Source organism: Carlito syrichta, unplaced genomic scaffold (genome assembly GCF_000164805.1).
Source record: "Carlito syrichta isolate Samal-C Ts95f unplaced genomic scaffold, Tarsius_syrichta-2.0.1 Scaffold308079, whole genome shotgun sequence".
NCBI classification, from domain to species: domain Eukaryota; kingdom Metazoa; phylum Chordata; class Mammalia; order Primates; family Tarsiidae; genus Carlito; species Carlito syrichta.
The window spans coordinates 423,509-442,646 of NW_007252175.1; the positions used below are offsets into that span (position 1 = coordinate 423,509).

The 19,138-nt window shown below is 34.8% G+C and overlaps 1 protein-coding gene across 1 annotated transcript in view; it reads left to right on the plus strand.

Moving 5' to 3' along the window:
• KBTBD3 (kelch repeat and BTB domain containing 3) overlaps positions 1–17,435 on the plus strand; it is a 21,593-nt gene extending 4,158 nt beyond the window's left edge. Inside the window, exons 2-3 of the mRNA XM_008064827.1 lie at positions 10,818–11,062; positions 14,996–17,435. Of these exons, the coding sequence (XP_008063018.1) occupies positions 10,830–11,062; positions 14,996–16,598 (1,836 nt within the window). The 5' untranslated portion in view covers positions 10,818–10,829 and the 3' untranslated portion in view covers positions 16,599–17,435. The remainder of the gene's footprint in view (positions 1–10,817; positions 11,063–14,995) is intronic.
• Positions 17,436–19,138: the final 1,703 nt, after the last annotated feature.

Here is a 19,138-nt window from a genome sequence, read left to right on the forward strand (position 1 = left end):
CCACACCTGGCTAATTTTTGATTTATTGTAGAGAGAGGTCTCGCCAAGTTGCCCAGGTGGGTCTCGAACCCGCGGGCTCAGGCAATCCACTCACCTCAGCCTCCCAAGGCGTGGGATTACAGGCTGAGCCACCGAGCCCGGCTTACTGTCCAGTTTAAAACATCAGTCAGTAGTCCCTGTTACACTTCTAATAACATCCCAGCTCTCATGTTCCATCAGAACCATCAGATCCTGTGGGAGGTAGCGCCTCTCCCTTTGGCCGCCCTGTCTCCTGACACTCTTGCTCCCAGACATAGCAGCCACTTTTAATTTCCTAAAATTGAAGGACTCCTTTCCCACTTCAGTACTTTATATGTGATTCTTCCCTCCAACCCCTTATCTTCTCATCTTTCAGGGCTCAAATGACATCTTTCCAGAAGGGCTTTCCTTTTATTGTAACAAATGAGAGCAAGGGCTGAGGAGCCAGACTGTCTGAGTTCACATCCCTGCTCCCAACTTACTAGCTATGTGACCTTAGGCAGATTACTTAAATGATCAAAGCCTCGTTTTCTCTGTCTCTAATGTAAGGTTAATAATAGTATGTGCTTTATACAGGTTATTTTGAAGATTTAATGAATGTATGTAGTGCAGAGCCTGGCACATAGTAAGCACTACATATGTGTTCTGTGTTACCATTGTTGTTATCTGAAATTGAATGCTCCTTATTGTTCATTTTTAGTTTTGTTTCCGAGTTGTTTTTTCACAGTATTGATGATAATTTATAATTATTTATTTGTGTAACTTCTTTATCGTCAGTTTTCCTCCCTAGACACTGAACACTAGAAAAGCAGGGTCCACGTCTGCCTTTTATTCTCCTTGTCATCTCTAGTGTCTAATTCATTGCCTAGCATATATTTAGCATCTTTGATACATAGTGACTAGCTAGAATAGGCCAGGAATCATACTGTATTTTGAAACATCAATAACCAAACTAATATCACTGGAGAACCTGTTGAAATCAAAGTCCAGATCAATTAGAGCCCAACTTTAGTTTAATATTCTACTTCTATCAAGTAGTGTGTGCTTTTTAGCCATTACTTTATATCAAAACCTTGATTCTTAGACTTGATTCTTTTACCTTTGTTGATTCAGTTATTTACATGAAACTTTAATGGAAGACATTAAAAGAAAGAATAAGAGAGTAGTTTTGAAAATGGGTTGTGTTTTGGGCAGGGAGGTGTTTCGTTGTAGTTGAGATGCAATCTTATAAAATACACATTTTATGTACTACTAAGAAAGAAAAAAAATGCCAACTTTGTCATCTTTTTTTATCACTTGGAATTTTTTTATACTTATACAAAGAGACCCTTTTTAAAAAATTCATGTAACGCCTTATACATACATAGAAATATAAGCAAAATTAATCAGCTGAGGTACTTCTAAAACTTGACATTCAAAGTGTAACTCTTTTTTTTTTCTCTTTTTTTAAAATTTGAGTCAGGGTCTCACTTTCTCACCCACACTGGAGTACAATGGCATGATCTTTGTTCACCACAGCCTTGAACTCTGGGTTTACGTGTTCCTTCTACCTCAGTCTCCCGAATAGCTGGGACTACAGGCATGCACCACCACACCTGGCTATTTTTTTCTTTTTTCTGGAGATAGGAGGTCTCAATATGTTGCCGAGGCTGGTCTCGGATTCCTTGGCTCAAGTACTTCTCCTGCCTCGGCCTCCCAGAGTGCTGGGATTACAGGTGTAAACCTCCAAAGTCTAACTGTTGGTTCACTCTCAACTCAGAGCCTCTCTGTCCATGTTTTGTCTATATAATATCATTCTTTTTTAATAAATATTTTAAATATGTGGAGTACAATTCAGAGTTAGGTATATAAATGCTCATTATACAGGTACCCTTGTTGATGAAGTGTACCCCCCCACCCCCGAGCAGTTTCTCACTACTGTCACTCCCACCTTGCCCTCCCCTGGCAGTTTCCCGTTATTGCCAATTCCTTTCTTATAGTATTATGATCTTTGTTCAAGGTTCGCTTATGAGTGAGAGCATGTGATACTCGGTTCTTTGCTTCTGTGATAAATCACTCAGTATTATAACCTCTGAGTTCATCCAAGTGGCCGCGAAGTTCATAATTTTGTCCTTTTTGTCTGTGTTATATTCCATCATTTATATGTACCACTTTTTTTTTTTTAAACTAGTCCTCTTGATGGGCAGCACGGTTGTTTCCTTGTTTTTGCTATTGTGAATAATGCTGCAATAAACATGCGTGTGCAGGCATCTTTTTCATAAACTGATTTGAGTTCCTCTGGATATATTCCCAATAGGGGATTATATGAGAGGTTGATTTTTAGATCTTTTAGGAATCACCACGCTGTTTTCCACAGAGGCTGTACTAGTTTACACTCCCATCAACAGTGTAGAAGTGTTCCCTTCTTGCCGCATCCTATCCAGCATCTGTTGTTTTTTGAGTTATTGATGATGACCATCCTGACTGGAGTTAGGTGGTATCTCAGTGTGGTTTTAATTTGCCTTTCTTTGATGACTAGTGAGGCTGAGCATTTTTCATGTATCTGTTGGCTGCTCGTATGTCCTCTTTTGAGAAGTATCTATTCATATATTTTGCTCACTTACTAATGGGACTGTTTGGTTGTTTTCTTTTCAGCACGTTTGAGTTCCTTGTAGATCCTAGATGTTAGGCCTTTGTCAGACATACAGTTGGCAAATATTTTTTCCCAGTCTGTGGGCTGTCTCCCTGCTCTCTCTGTGGAAAACAGTGTGGTGATTCCTAAAATATCTAAAAATCAACCTCCCATATAACCCTGCAATCACCCTGCTGGGAATATACCCAGAGGAACTCAAATCACTCTATGAAGAAGATAGCTGCACATGCATGTTTATTGCTGCATTATTCACAATAGCAAAAACATGGAACCAACCTTGTTGCTCATTGAAAGAGGACTGGATTTTTAAAAAGTGGTACATATACACAATGAAATATTATGTAGCCATAAAGAAGGACAAAATTATGAACTTTGCAGCAACTTGGATGGACTTAGAGGCTATAATACTGAGTGATTTATCACAGAAACAAAGAACCGAGTATCACATGTTCTCACTCATAAGCGGGCCTTGAACAACTGTCCTCTCAGGAGAGCCCAGAGAATGGTAGATGATCCTACACAACTGGGTCCCCCATCTCAGGGCGGTGGTGGGTTGCAGTCAACTCTGGAGGAGAGCCCCGGGTACATGAATATGAGTCTCCCCTCAGAGGGACTTTCACTCACCCACCCAGCACACACCCACTCACACAGAGAGTCTTTATGGACGCTTGCTTTTGTGGGGACTCTCACAGTCCAACCTGTTCCATCACCATCTTGCCTGGAAGCCCTCATTTTTTTTTAAGCATTGGTGATACATCATTTCTTAAACCCAATGTCAGTTATATTATCTCCTGGGTTTTCTTCCAAGATGCTTGTATCTAATCTTCCAATTTAATATACATGCGATGACAAATATGTCATGACTGCTACCCAACCAAAATGATAAGATTCCTGTCAATTTCAGATATGTTAAATGTGAAAAATTTGTGACTTAAAATCAGTGAAATATCATAATTGAATTTGAAGAATATTTGGAGGAAAATTTGCCCTACAAATCTTTTGCCAAGAATTAAGAATTGTTTAACACTTAATAATGTTATTGATTTTGACCATTAATATTTATATATAACTTTCATTATTACTTTATAAATTCATAATCTCATAAATTAATTCATAAATTAAATTTCATAAAGTGTGGTTGGGGTTTTAAAACTGGTATTCTCAAGACCTATGCCACTATGCAGAAATACAGGTTTTATCCTTCTGAAAGTCTCTGTTTGGTGCCTTTTTGCTGTTTTATATTATTTTCTACTTATTTTAATATACAACGGAACCACTTTATACCAGAAGTAAAATGGTGTTTTTTTTATCTCCTAGGCGCTTTGAACAAGAACAAAACTGAATATCAAAATAGTTTCTGAATTGAATTGATATTTTATCTTTTAATTTTGTTTTGAAATAACTCTAGATATACAGAAAGTTACAAAGATTGTATGGAGAGATCCCTTGTATCCTCCTCCATTTCCCCTAATGGTTACATACATAATTATGGTACAAAATCAAAACCATGAATTTGCCATTGGTACAATGTGCATGTAGTTTTATATAATCTTCTCACATGTGTAGATTCCTGTAACCATCACCACAATCAAGATTTAAATTACTACAGATCATTACAAATGTCTCCCTCATGCATATGAATCCTCCTCCTTACCCACCCTCCACCATCCTCAACCCCGGCAACCATTAATCTGTTTTCCATGTCCATAATTTTGTTATTTCAAAAATGTCATACAAATGATATCATACAGCATGTGACCACTTAAACTTGACTTTTTTGTTTGTTTGTTTTTTACTCATTATAATATCCTTGAAATCCATCTAGGTTGTTGTGTATCAATAGTTTGCCCCTTTTTGATGGTGAGTAGTATTCTGTGGTATGATATACCAGTTTGTTTACTCATTCACCTGTTGAGCAGCATTTTGGTTATTTTCAGGTTTTGATTATGCAAATAAAGCTGTTATGAAACATCATGTATAGGTTTTTTGTGCACAGATAAGTTTTCATTTCCCTAGGACAAATACTACTTGACCATATAGTTGTTGCGTAATATGGCAAGTGTACATTTAGTTTTATAAGAAACTGCCAAATCATTTCCACCAGCAACGTATGGGTGATCCAGTGTCTCGGTACTCTCAAGCATTTGGTGTTATTTTTTATTTTAGCCATTATGATAAATGGGTAGTGATAGTTCATTATGGTCTTAATTTGTGTTTCTGTAGTAACTAATGATATTAAACATCTTTTCATGTGCTTATTTGCCCTCTACATTTTTTGTGAACTATCTCTTCATGACTTTTGCCCATTTTTAAATTTGGATTGTATATTTTTTATTTATTTTGTTTGTTTTACTGGTGAGTTTTGAGCATTTTAATGGATTCTGCCTTTATTTGATTTGGTTTGCAAATATTTTCTCCTGTCTTGTAGGTTATCTTCATTCTCTTAACAGGGTCTTTAAAATTTATTCTATTGATTTATTTTTCTTTTATGAATACCATAGTGCTTTTTATCTAAGATAAAATTTATTCTATTGATTTATTTTTCTTTTATGAATACCATAGTGCTTTTTTGTCTAGGCTCATTGACAAGTTCTTGGTAACAAAAATTTTTCTCCTGTATTTTCTTCTAAAAGTTCTATATTTTAAAATTTTACATTTAAATCTTTGACCTATTTTTGAGTTATTTTTGTTTAAAGTGTGATGTTTTGGTTGAAGGTCATTTTTTTTTTGCTTGTGAATATCCATTTGCTTCAGCCCTTTTTATTGAAAAGATTTTTTTTTCCTCTGTTGAATTGCCTTTGTACCTGTGTCAAAAAGACACTTGGCTATACTTGTGTTGGGCTGTTTCTCAATTCTGTATTCTGTTCTACTGATCTATGCGTCTGTCCTTTCACTAATATCACGTAGTCTTGATTACTGTAGCTATAATAAGTCTTGAAATCAGGTAGACTGATGCTTCTTACATTACTGTTGTTTTTCAAAATTGCAATAATTATTCTAGTTTCTTTATTAATCCATGTAAATTTTATAGTAATCTCATATATAGCTACAAAAAATCTTTTTAGAATTTTGATAAGAATCATGTTAAATTTTATATTAGTTTTGGGGGAATTGGCATCTTTACCAAGTTGACTTTTCCAATTTGTAGGCCTGGCATGTTTTCCCATTTATTTAAGTCTTCTTTGATTTCTTTTGTTAGCGTTTTATACTTTTCAGCTTACAAGTCCTATTGCTATATTTATACCTAAGTGTTTATTTTTAAACTATTGTATTTAAAATTTTTGTTTCTATATGCTCATTGCTAATGTTTAGAAATACAGTTGACTTTTGTGTGTTGCTCTTATATCCTGTAGCATTACTGAACTCACTTATTAGTTCTTTGAGTTTTTTTGATAGATACCTTGGGATTTTCTACTTAGACTGTCTTGGCATCTTTGAGAAGAGACAGTTTTATTTCTTCCTTTCCAATGTATATTCCTTGTATTTATTATTTCCAATGTATAGTATATTCCTTGCTTCAGTGTGCTGGCTAGAACTTCTGGTACTATGCTGAATAGCAGGGGAAAGAGTGGACATCCTTGCTGTTTTCCTCATCTTAAGGGGAAGACATTTAGTCTCTTGCCACTTTGTATAATGTTAGCCATGGGTTTTTTTGTAAATGCTCTTTATCAAGTTGAGGCGGGGGGATCTTTACCCTTCTATTTCTTGTTTGCTAAAAGTTTTTCTTATAAATAAGGTTGTAGTTTGTTATGCTTTTTTTGTATCAATTGATATGATCGTGTAATTTTTCATCTTTTGTTGGTTGATATGATGGATTACACTGATTGTTATTTAAGTATTAACCATCCTTATATCCATTGAGAAAATTGCTTGACTATAGTGTTCAATTCCTTTTATATATTTCTGAATTATTTTTGCTAATATTTTATTGAGAATTTTTGCCTTCATATTTGTGAGAGATATTGATCTGTAGTTATGGAATTTTATTTGTGATTGTTTTGGATACTGTTTTGTTCAGAGTATTACAGAAATACTGGCTTCATAAAATTATTTGGGAAGTGTTCCCTTTTCTTCTGTTTTCTGGAAGAAATTGTGTAGAAGTTGTACTAATTCTTCTTCAAACTTTTGCTAAATTTAATTTATTTTACAGGGCTGTGTATATATTTTATATTGGGTGAGTTACAGTAATGTAAGCACTTAATGGGCTACAGATTTTTGTCTTACCACTGTTTTGGCTGCATCCCACATATTTTGATATATTGCAAAATTTTTTAATCAGTTAAATGTATTTTTAAATTATCCTTGAGACTTTCCCTTTGACCCATGAATTATTTAGAATTGTGTCATTTAGTTTCAAAGTGCTTGGAGATTTTTATGTTATCTTTTAGTTAATGATTTCTAGTTTGTTTTCATTGTGGTCAGAGAACATAATCTGTATGATTTTAGATTTTAAAAATCATTTGAAGTTTGTTTTGTGAGATAAAATATGGTCCATCTAGGTGTGGCCCAAAGGCACTGATGTTAGGTAAGAGTTTTTTTTTTTAATATATAAATGTTGATTAGATTCTGTTGATTGATGATGATATTGAGTTTTTCTATATCCTTATTGATTTTTTGTCTAATTCTGTTAATTTTGGAGAGATGGGTATTGAAGTATCCAGCTATAATATTGGATCTGTCTATTTTTTTTCAGTCTTTGTTTCACATATTTTATAGTTCTATTGTTTGGTGCATACATACTTATGTTTGCTAGTCTTGGTGGATTGAAATGATGTAATATTTCTCTTTGTCTCTAATAATTTCCTTTGCCAAAGTCAACTTTATCTTGAAATTATATTGCCATACCCACTTTTTAAAAATCAATGCTTACATAGCATATCTTTTTCTAGCCTTTATTTTCAACCTACTAATATCATTATATTTGAAGTGAGTTACTTGTAGAGAGCAAAGAGTTGGGTCGCTTTTTTATCTACTCTGGCAATCTCTATCTTTTAATTCATGTAATAGACAATTTACACTTAGTGCAATTATTGATATGTTAGTACTCAAGTCTGCATCTTTAAATTTTCTGTTTATTCCCTTTGTTTTCATTTTTCAGTTTTCTCTTTTCTGTCTTGCTGTGGGTTACTTAACATTTTTTTAGAATTCCATTTTCACTCAGCTATAGTGACTACGAGTGTTATCTCTTTGCATAGACGTTTTAGTAGTTGTTCAGCCTTCCCTGACACCACTCAAGTAGGGTATAGGAGGCAAATTGTAGAAGCATCTCATTGCAGACTAACATGGGTGGAATTCTAGTTTTTCCATTACACCTTTGCAGACTTGGGTGGGAATAGAGCCACAATTTTTTTTGTGTGCTGTTCAGTTAGGGTAGAACATTCATTGTCTTAAAACTTTTCCCGTAATCCCAGCACATTAGGAGGCCGAGGCAAGAGGATTGCCTGAGCCCATGGGTTCGAGACCAGCCTGGGCAGCATGGTGTGAGACCTTTTCTTTACAATTAAAAAATAAATAAATTAGCTGGGTGTGGTAGCGCATGCCTATAGTTCCAGCTACTTGGAAGGCTGAGGTGGAAGGATCACCTGCGTTCAGTAGGTCGAGGCTGTGGTGGCCGAGAATGTGCCACTGCACTCCAGCCTGGGTGATGGAGTAAGACTCCAACTAAAAAAAAAATTACAAACAAAAACACAAAAAAACTTTTCTGTCTTGGTAGCTTGCTCCTTTCCTGGTCCTATGGCCAAAGAAAGCAGCTTTTTCTTGGGCTTTTTGTATGCCAACTTTAGTAGCTGGGGTATGTTAGGCAAAATGAAAATCCAAGGACCTCACCATCACTTTGTTCCTCAGGTCTCACATTTACTAGCCAGTCTCTTTCTTCTCTCCATTTTTCACAGTCATCATATATTTGTGACATATATTTACATATATATCCAGTTGCTTTTTGTTGTACTTTGAAGGAGAAATAGGGAAAAGTACATCTGCTATAGCTTATTGGAAGCAGAAGTCTCTTTATTTTTTTTAAATTAGGGTTATATTTATGAGAATTGAATACTGTGTGAAATCCATGGGCCATGGCTGTCACACTGGCTCAGCAAATGTTTGCTATGGTTATCATATATTTTTTTTATTAAGAATGATCTTAAATTGTAACTTTTGAGAAGTACATTTATAGTTGGATCTTAGGAGCACTCAAATTCCTTTCTAATCTTCCATTTGGTATTAAAATTCAGGGTCAGAATGGTATTGGAAAGGACTTAGGAGTTTAGTGAAATAAGCATGTTTCTACTAGTTTTGTGTTTTAGGCATGTTATTTAGTCTCTGAGCCTCAGTTTGCTGTTTTGAAAAAGACATTATTAATACCAATCGTAAAGTATTAGGATGAGGACTGAATGAGATAACTATACAAATTACTTATTATAAATTCCGCCACCTTCAGGTTTGTTATATCACTATACAACTATAAAAACTCAGTGTCTCTAACCATTTATTGTCAATCAGTGTTTACCTGTTACCAGAAATGAAAGCCTTACCATATAGTATTGTACTCCAATTTAATGGTATAAAGGTCCAGAAAATGTTACTTTTCAATACAGATGTAAGTGTTGAATTCAGATTGTTGTGATCATTTGAAAAATTTCCCTCCATACTTTCCCTTTCTTTTCAGCGTATTAATATGCTCAAGTTTCTCCTCTCTACAACAAACAACAGAATATCATAGTACCTGCATGTTTTCCTAGCCTCTACCCTGCTGAACTTTTTAAAGATATAATTTATACAAATTGTGCCCATTATTTTCTCTTAAACCCACTGTAATCTCTCCCCTCCCCACTTGACCGCTAAATCATTATTGACTTCTTTTCAGTTACTACCTTACTTAACTTTTTGATTATACAGACGACAACTTCCTACTTTAAACTCTCTACATTCTCCAGAAAAACAGAACCTGTATGTTATATGTATAGCTATATATATATATATCTTCTATGGTGAATGGGCTTTGTATTTGCTTTAACAGCATAATATCATATCCTTGGGAAGATATGTGATTTTTTAGGCAAACTGATATTTTAAATATTTGTCTTTTATAGGTGTTGGAATTTAAATATTTGTCTTTTATAGGTGTTAGAAATGGAGAGAGTGAGAGAGAGAGATAGAGAGAGAGAGAGAGAGAGAGAGAAAGAAAGAGAGAGACACTATAAGGAATTAGCCTTTGTGATTATGGAAACTGAGAGATCCCAAGATATGCAGTCAGCAAGGTGGAGACCTAGGAAAGCTGGTGGCATAGCTCCAGTCTGAGTCTTGAGTCTGAAGACAGAAGATCAGTGTACCAACTTGAAGACAGTCAGGCAGAGAGAAAGAATTGTTTCCTACTTACTCAGCCTTTTATGCTATTCAGGCCTTCAACAAATTGGATGCAGCCCACTGAGGGCAATCTTCTTTATTCAGTCAACTGACTCAAATGTTAATCCTACAGAAACACTCTCACAGACATATGTGGCCCAGGAAAGTTTACAAATAAAATTAACCATCATGCCACATATAGCTAACCACTTAATGATGGCTAGAGCAACCAAGGACTTGTTTTTGTTTTTTTTTAACTTTTGATTTGGGGTCTCACTCTATCACCCAGTCTGGAGGCAGTGGGACAATCACAGGTCACCACACCCTTGACCTTCTGGGCTCAGGTGGTCCTCTGCCTCAGCCTCCCACATAGCTGGGATTATAGGCATGTGCCACCATGTCTGGCTAATTTTTAACAGCTGATTTGATACCAAAAGAAAATGAATGGGAGGGGAGGGGAATGTGTTGGGTATATACTTAACTACCATGGAAATAATGCCTCTTATTTGTAACAGTAAGACTAGTCATGTCGTTAGATCCTATATGAACTATTTCTACAACCTGTAAATTTTGCTGTTTAACACAATTACATAGCTTTGATGTTAACCCTTATTAACAATATGCTTCTATTCCAATGAACTCAACAAATATGAAAATACAGAAATAATATATTATTAAATGTCATAAAAAACAAACGTTTATAACAAGGTTTACTAGCATATGATTGTTCTTAGTGACCATTTTTGTGTAATTGACACTAAGGGCAAATTTTGGAATCTGAAAATTTCATTAGGTCTCTATTACACTGGTGATTTTTTTTTCATTGTAGTTCTAAGAACATATGGAATTGGCTATGGATAGCTCATATGATTTCAGTCGACGAAGCTCATGTAATGGAATTCCATCTGAGAAGAAAAACAACTTCCTTGTATCAGAGGATCATGGACAGAAAATCTTAAGTGTACTACAGAATTTTAGAGAACAAAATGTCTTTTATGATTTCAAAATAATCATGAAAGATGAAATAATCCCATGTCATCGTTGTGTGTTAGCGGCATGCAGTGACTTTTTCAGGTACTTTACCTTGTCTGTGTCTTAGATTTTATTATACAGAGAATTAAGTTATATTTTATAACTATCCTCACTTTTTCCCTACAGGAACATGCAATAGTAATTTTTCATTCTTAAAAAAAACTAAGTAGAACTAAAATTACTTGGTGATTTTTAGTAGGATAATTTAAGTCTACTGTTTTTAAAATGTGGGTCTTCCCAGACCAGCACTTCCCAAAGTTCTATGGAACATTAGTTCCTTGAAATGTTTTGGGGGGGAAAAATTTTTTTCTTAATCAGGGGTCAGCTTTGTTTGGGGGAATCCCTGTGCTGTATCCTTTTAGAAAAAAGAACAGGATGGACAAAAATGGAAGCAAATTTTGAAGAAAATGGCCAAGAAAAAAAAAATGTTTCAGTAGTATATTTTGTCCATGTATTATCCAGAGGAGGGGTTCTAACCCAGAGAATTAAAAAATTTATCTTCTCTTTGGCAAAGATGTTCCTAAAGTAGGGAGAAGTACCCTTTAGCTAAAAAGCATTTCTCAGAGCACCCAGTTTGTTTGAATTCTAAGCAGCCTTCTGAATATAATTTGATTTCCCATGTAGATTACCTGGACAAGGATCTAATAGTCATGACACGGCAATAATTGTTATGATGACAGCAGATTTCTGAGTCTGTAAGGTTAAGGGTCAGCCACATGATCTTATACTTACTGTAGTAATTGTATAAAGGTATTACCATCCTATGGGGCCCCTTGGTCAACAGACAAGCTTGTCTTGATGTCAACCCTGGTCTTCAGCCCTTCTGGTCATACTGCAATAAACTCAAACCCTAATTGCAATAACTTGCATTATGTTCAATTTTGGAAGCAATATTAATTCAAATAAAGCAGGGTTGAAATCTCCAATAAATACAGCTGATAAAAACAGAATAGGATCTAACATATGGAAACATAGAAAATGCAAGTTGATTTATACTATTTTTGATCTTTAGCCTTATTTTTCTGCCAATATGTAATTAGACCTCACCCTCACTGCCTATGGAACAAATCTTACAAGGTGGATTTCATTAAGCAAGCATATATTGATATTCACTGCTTGCCAAGCACATACCTCTTCCTGTAGAGTTTCTTGCTTTGAATTTTGAAAGCAGTGGCTCAGTGCTGCATCACAGTTTACTGGGACTACAACTGGGACTAAACTGTTTGTCTAATTAGACTTGTCTTTATCTACCTATTTCTTCTCTTAGGTCATCTAAGTTATTCTATGAATTTCACTAGGGCCTTTACTGTTCTTGTACTTGACCACTCTCAAGTTCCACCAATGTCTTCCCTCCTCTCTTCTAATACATCTTTTCTTCCTCCTTATCCTTCATGTGGCCTCTTTATCACGGGAAGCTGTGTAATATTATGTATGGTTAATTACTTGGATTATTCTTATTTCCAACCTAGCAAAAATTGAAATAATCTGGTGTGAACACACAACTTGATTTCCCTGTAATGTTTTCATGCTAATAAAATAAGAGTTTCATTTAGGCATTGGGATCTGCAGGCCTCAACTCTTCTTGTTGAAGTTATTTTTAAATTAAGTTTATCTACAGATTATTTTTGATCACAGTACCTTATTCAGCTTACTCCTAGTTTTTTTGTGGACCTTCTTTTAATTTTTTAAATTATTGTTAAAACAATAATATATTTTTAAAGTTTTATACCTGATTTAAATAACACAAATGATAGTACTTTGTGCAGTAATTTATTAAATGAGTACACAGTTCACATAATAATATGTACAAATACAGATAGAAATTTGATAATTTACACTCATATAATAAAGTCACTAATTCATAATATCAAAATTACTGAATATTGGGAAGGAAGTATAAAACAAAAATGTCAGAAAAGTGTGCAATGCATGATAAATACCCTTCACAGTGTATTTAGAAAATGAAAATTATGATCAAGATGTAAAGTCTTTGGAAGCAAGAAACTGAAAAGGAATCACACACACACATGTTCTAACCACTTTATGATAATATGGAAAATTTGAAATACATGTTAACTTGATCCTTTAAAGATGAGTAGGGTGGACTATAGAAATAAAATCCTACATTTTGTCTCCTCAAAATGTGGAAGTTGAATTAAGAATACATCAAATCTGATAGAAAACATTTGCTTTCCTAAAATAATAACAGCTGCTGCTTTACATTAACTGACCTGTTCTTCTGAAAAACCCAGTGAAATAAATACTACCAGAATTCTCATTTTCAGATGAAGAATTTGAAGCACAATATAGTTAAGTCACTTCCTCACAATCATACAGCTAGTAAGTGGCAGAGGTAACATACCCACCCAGGCAGGTGGCCTCTCGAGGCCGGGCTTTTGATGCTATCCTAAACTGACTATAAGCATTTTTTTTTTTGAGTTGGAGTCTCACTCTGTTGCCCAGACTGGAGTGCATTCCCCTTTCCCGGCCACCGCAGCCTTGACTTGCTGGGCTCCGGTGATCCTTCCGCCTCAGCCTTCCGAGTAGCCGGAATTACAGGCATGCGCTACCACGCCCGGCTGATTTTTTTGATTTATTGTAGAGATGAGGTCTCGCTGCCCAGGCGGGTCTCAAACCTGCGGGCTCAGGCAATTCATTCACCTCAGCCTCCCAAAGGCACGGGATTACAGGCTGAGCTACCGAGCCCGGCGACTATAGATATTTTAATAATCGAGTACAATTATCATCACTGTTTAATATTTCCATTGATCTACATTATTGAAAAAAGCCTGCATAAGGCATAACATACATATACTTTTAAAGCTATATTTAGTCGGTTTTGTATTAAGAAGTATTGGATAGCCTAGTAGGGAAATCCTTTGTCAGTCTTCCTTTTCCTAAGGGATATTCCTTATTTTCAAGGCCTCTCAAATTTTTCACTTCAGTGTTGTATTTGTTAATAGATTTAGTTAACTTCTGGAGTAGACTCTAAGAGGTAAGTTGGTTTTCCCCCAGAGTACTTAGGCACCTAGAGTCACTCCTCTCAAAGGTGTCCTGGAGAATACTGACACAAATACAAGCCATTATTAAACTCTAGCCAATGGTAAAATATATTTTATTCCCTCTCCACACATTTTCAACTAATTTATATTTTTGCCTAAACTAAGCCAAATAAATTCCCAGTTCCTTTGATTCTTTCCACTTTACCTTGCGGGAATGAAACAGAACTGATGATGAAGAACTTTCAAGTTGATTTCCATATTCAAATGTAGGGACCCATCTCTTAATGGCTGTTTCCAAAAAAACCATTTTTTCCGCCTTTTTGACTTGATACGGTACACTGTTTTTGTTTAGTTTTATGAAAGCATTTCCCTTTTCCCTAAAGCGTTGTATAAAATGTCTTTTTATATGTGTGCTTTAGCTGATGGATTTTCCCACACCAGATAGATTCTTTGGAGACATCTGCTGTTTCACTCTACTCTCTGTCTTTCCTGTTTTATTAATGTCAAATAAAAGATTAATTTGAAAGAGACTTTTAAATTCCAAACCTCCAAGCATTATATTTTAAAAACTTTTTGTTATCACCAGCATAGTTGATACTAATTAACCCATAAATAAATAAATTTGGCCATTAGAAATATTTTGCTCCAAACTTATGAGTAATATATAAGGACAAATGAGTCTAAAAATTTGAAATCTCCGTATAGACTCTTTTGGATGAGTTGCTGTAGCATGGCTATAATGTATATGTTTTGCAATGTGGGAGTTATGTAATGAGTTAGTTGTCAGATAAATAATGTGGTATATAATTATTCTAGCTTTTAAGATAATTTATTAGAATGCAATCAAATATTATTTTATAGATATATTTTAAATCAACCTTAGGGTAAAGGAAACTTCTTTAAGGTAATATTGAAAATAATGATGGAATAAAATATTCCTGTTTACTTGTTCTTCTGTGTTCTATTTTTGCAGGGCTATGTTTGAAGTAAACATGAAAGAAAGAGATGATGGAAGTGTTACCATTACTAATTTATCTTCCAAAGCAGTAAAAGCATTTCTTGATTATGCCTATACTGGAAAAACTAAAATAACAGATGATAATGTGGAAATGTTCTTTCAGTTGTCATCATTTCTTCAAGTTTCCTTCCTATCCAAAGCTTGCAGTGACTTTTTAATAAAAAGTATCAATCTTGTCAATTGTTTACAATTATTATCTATATCAGATAGCTATGGCTCTACCAGTTTGTTTGATCATGCATTATACTTTGTACAACATCACTTTTCTCTATTATTTAAATCCAGTGATTTCTTAGAGATGAATTTTGGAGTACTACAAAAATGTCTGGAATCAGATGAATTAAATGTCCCCGAAGAAGAAACAGTACTGAAGGTTGTCCTTACCTGGACTAAACATAATTTAGAATCAAGACAAAAATATCTGCCTCATTTGATTAAAAAAGTAAGATTGCATCAGTTATCTGAGGAGACACTTCAGGACTGTCTGCTCAATGAGGAGTATTTACTCAAAACTACAAACTGCTTTGACACAATCGTGGATGCAGTTAAGTGTGTGCAAGGTTCTGGTGGACTCTTCCCAGATGCTCGGCCATCCACGACTGAAAAATATATATTCATTCACAAAACTGAGGAAAATGGAGAAAATCAATATACATTTTGCTATAATATTAAAACGGATTCATGGAAAATACTGCCGCAGTCACACCTGATTGATTTGCCAGGCTCTAGTCTTTCTAGTTATGGAGAGAAGATCTTCTTGACAGGTGGTTGCAAAGGGAAGTGTTGTAGGACGATTCGACTGCACATTGCTGAGTCATATCATGACGCCACTGATCAGACCTGGTGCTACTGTCCAGTCAAAAATGATTTCTTCTTGGTATCAACAATGAAAACACCAAGAACCATGCATACGTCAGTTATGGCTCTCGATAGATTATTTATCATAGGTGGAAAAACTAGAGGATCTCGGGACATTAAAAGTCTTTTAGATGTTGAGTCTTACAACCCTCTTTCCAAAGAATGGATATCTGTTAGCCCATTACCCAGAGGCATATACTATCCAGAAGCAAGTGCATGCCAAAATGTAATTTATGTTCTTGGATCAGAGGTAGAGATTACAGATGCTTTTAACCCATCACTTGATTGCTTTTTTAAATACAATGCTACGACTGATCAGTGGTCTGAACTAGTAGCAGAGTTTGGGCAATTTTTTCATGCAACACTAATTAAAGCTGTCCCTGTAAACTGCACACTGTATATATGTGACCTTTCTACCTATAAGGTTTATAGTTTTTGTCCAGATACTTGTGTTTGGAAGGGTGAAGGATCTTTTGAGTGTGCAGGCTTTAATGCAGGTGCAATTGGAATTGAAGATAAAATTTATATACTAGGTGGTGATTATGCACCAGATGAAATCACAGATGAAGTGCAGGTATACCACAGCAGCAGGTCTGAGTGGGAAGAAGTTTCACCAATGCCAAGAGCCTTAACTGAATTTTACTGCCAGGTGATTCAGTTTAATAAATACAGAGACCCGTGGTTTTCTAATCATTTGTAAAAGTGATGTGCTTGGACATCCTAAAACTATTCTAGTTCTAGTAACCTACGGTAAATGTGTTAACCGTTATTACTGGTAAAAGGGTCTTCACATTTTAATAAAATGCTCGTGCTGTCAGAGAGTTACTAAGTATGTACACTATATCTGAATAAACAATTCCCCAAAACAAAATATATTTTACCAAAAATTATGTTGTATATAATTTAATCTTGGAGAATCCAGAATAGTTAGTATTTTTATATGTAAGTAAATATCATAGACTTTGGCACTTTTATTTTCACTTTATCCATGAAATACTACTAAAAACAAAGTACACAGATTTGTACTATTAAGATGGGAGAAATCTCTTGAGGGAATAAGATGAATTATTTACACGGTATATTATATGAAATAAAAAATAAATTAGAAAGGTGAGAATCCTACCTCTTTATTGCAAAGGTAAGAGTTGAATTCATATCATTTCTGATCATTGTTTAACTTCTTTAAAGCACTTATCACATTTTTTCAGATTTTTTAAAAAATGCAGTATATTTCCCAAGCCTTCTAAGCAGTACACTAAATATAATTTATCTTTTAAAATGACTGTTCTTTTCATTAAGAGCATAATGTGCAATGTTGCAATTCCATCAGCAGTTATGTAAATGCTTTTGAAAATACCGATTCTATTAGTTTTCAGTGTCAGTTTCAATTTCTAGCAGTATTCTCTTTTTTTCCTGGTTCAGACTTAGTAAATTAACATTCTTGATCTAATTAGTAGTTCTAAGTTCCACCTGGCCTGGGTTTATCTTAACCATTGTAAAATTCATTGAGTGAAGTTCTTAGACTCTAAGACTGGCAGACCTAAAATACTTTTTATGTGTCATTGCCAGGTTCCAACCTAATTGAGGATGTAAAAATTGACTTCTAGGTAAGTGAATCATTTTGTTGTGCTTTTCATAATCTTTGTCCAAATTTGAGCTGCAATAAGAAATTTCAGGATTTAAATTTCAGGTTTTTAGTAGTATATCAGTTATCTGGGATGATGTATACCAACTGTGAACTACCACGTTGGTTTATTTCAGTAAGTTATTCATAGTGAATTACTTTCTAAATTTTAAAAAAAGTGACAAGGATTTTGGTATTGATAATAGTATGCATAACCTGCATCTGTTTAGATATTCAGTATTTAACCCAAATAATGGAAGAGCACCAGTCATCACTGTTCTCAGCTGGACCATTCTCCCTTGCAAGAGTTATGTTTCTTGAATCAGTTTAAAAGATAAAGGCATTTAAGGTTTTAAGACCCCTTACCATCTCAGGTAATGTGTAGATTGAATTTCTCTGGAACCAAATGTAACTTTCTATACTCAGTAGTAAAGGTTAATCTGTTTTAAATGTATATATCCTTTAAAAGTGTGTTCCTCAGTGGAAATTCTTAAATGACGGTCCTTTTATTTTATTAGGAAATGCCTAAATGAAGGTCATTTATTTTATATGTAAATATATGCAATTGTAAGTCTCAAGCATATTATTCAAAACTGAACAGAATATTAGAGTACATTTGTATGCAGCTTCAAGATCAAGGACTGCTACGAACTGGATGACAGGTGCACAGACAGTATTCTGTAGAATTGATGGCCTTCCTATCTAAGCACATGAGTAGTTGACTGTTTTTTTCTCTGTGTGGATAAGAAACAAACAAATTCTGTGGAAGCTTTTGTGTATCTATATGTGACTTTGAAAACAAGTTATTTGAGAAAGACCGTAACACAGTGAGTAACCTATATGTGGATTTACCGGACTGTTAATTTAAGCATATATAAATAGAGTATGTTTAAAATAAATATTGTTTTAATCACTGACTCTAAGAATTGTTCATCTCTTCCAGAAAGGAGAAATTAAAGCAAAATTGAATCCTTTTCTCATTCTGTTTCATTATTGTGTCATTTTCTTGATTGCCACCATTGTCTCATTGCCACTGCTTTGTGGTAATATTTCTAGAAATATTCCTGTTATCAAGGCCTAAGTGGCTCCCTCTACATTTACTTTAATACATTTTCTAATGCAAAAAGTTTTCTGCCTTAGTTTCTACAACTACTCTGGGTTGCTTTCTGATCATTTTCATGTATTGTCATCACTTCATATCTGGCATCTTTGTGCTCTTCATCAGCTGTCACTGCAAGAAAAATACCTCGTCTAATCAACACCTCCCCCCAAACTCTTCCTGTATTTACTGTTCTTTTTTTCTAGTCACTATAGCAATCTCTGCTGGGCTTGGCTCCACTCACTGACTTCCTCTCCAATTTTGCATCTCCTTATAAAGGTAACCCTTTCATTCGATCTGTCTACCTTCTTCAAAGATGATTCTATGTCCTCAAAATCCTCAAGGAACCCAACCACACAGGGACAGCGACTAAACTGGTTATATCTTCTGGTCTTGTCCATTATAGTACCTTCATTATCTAAGAACCACATATATTATTTGGCCTTACCCTTCATTCTGGATCTGACATGCAAATCTCAGTAATCCCTCATCTATTCCCAGTAGCTCCAGAAGGAGC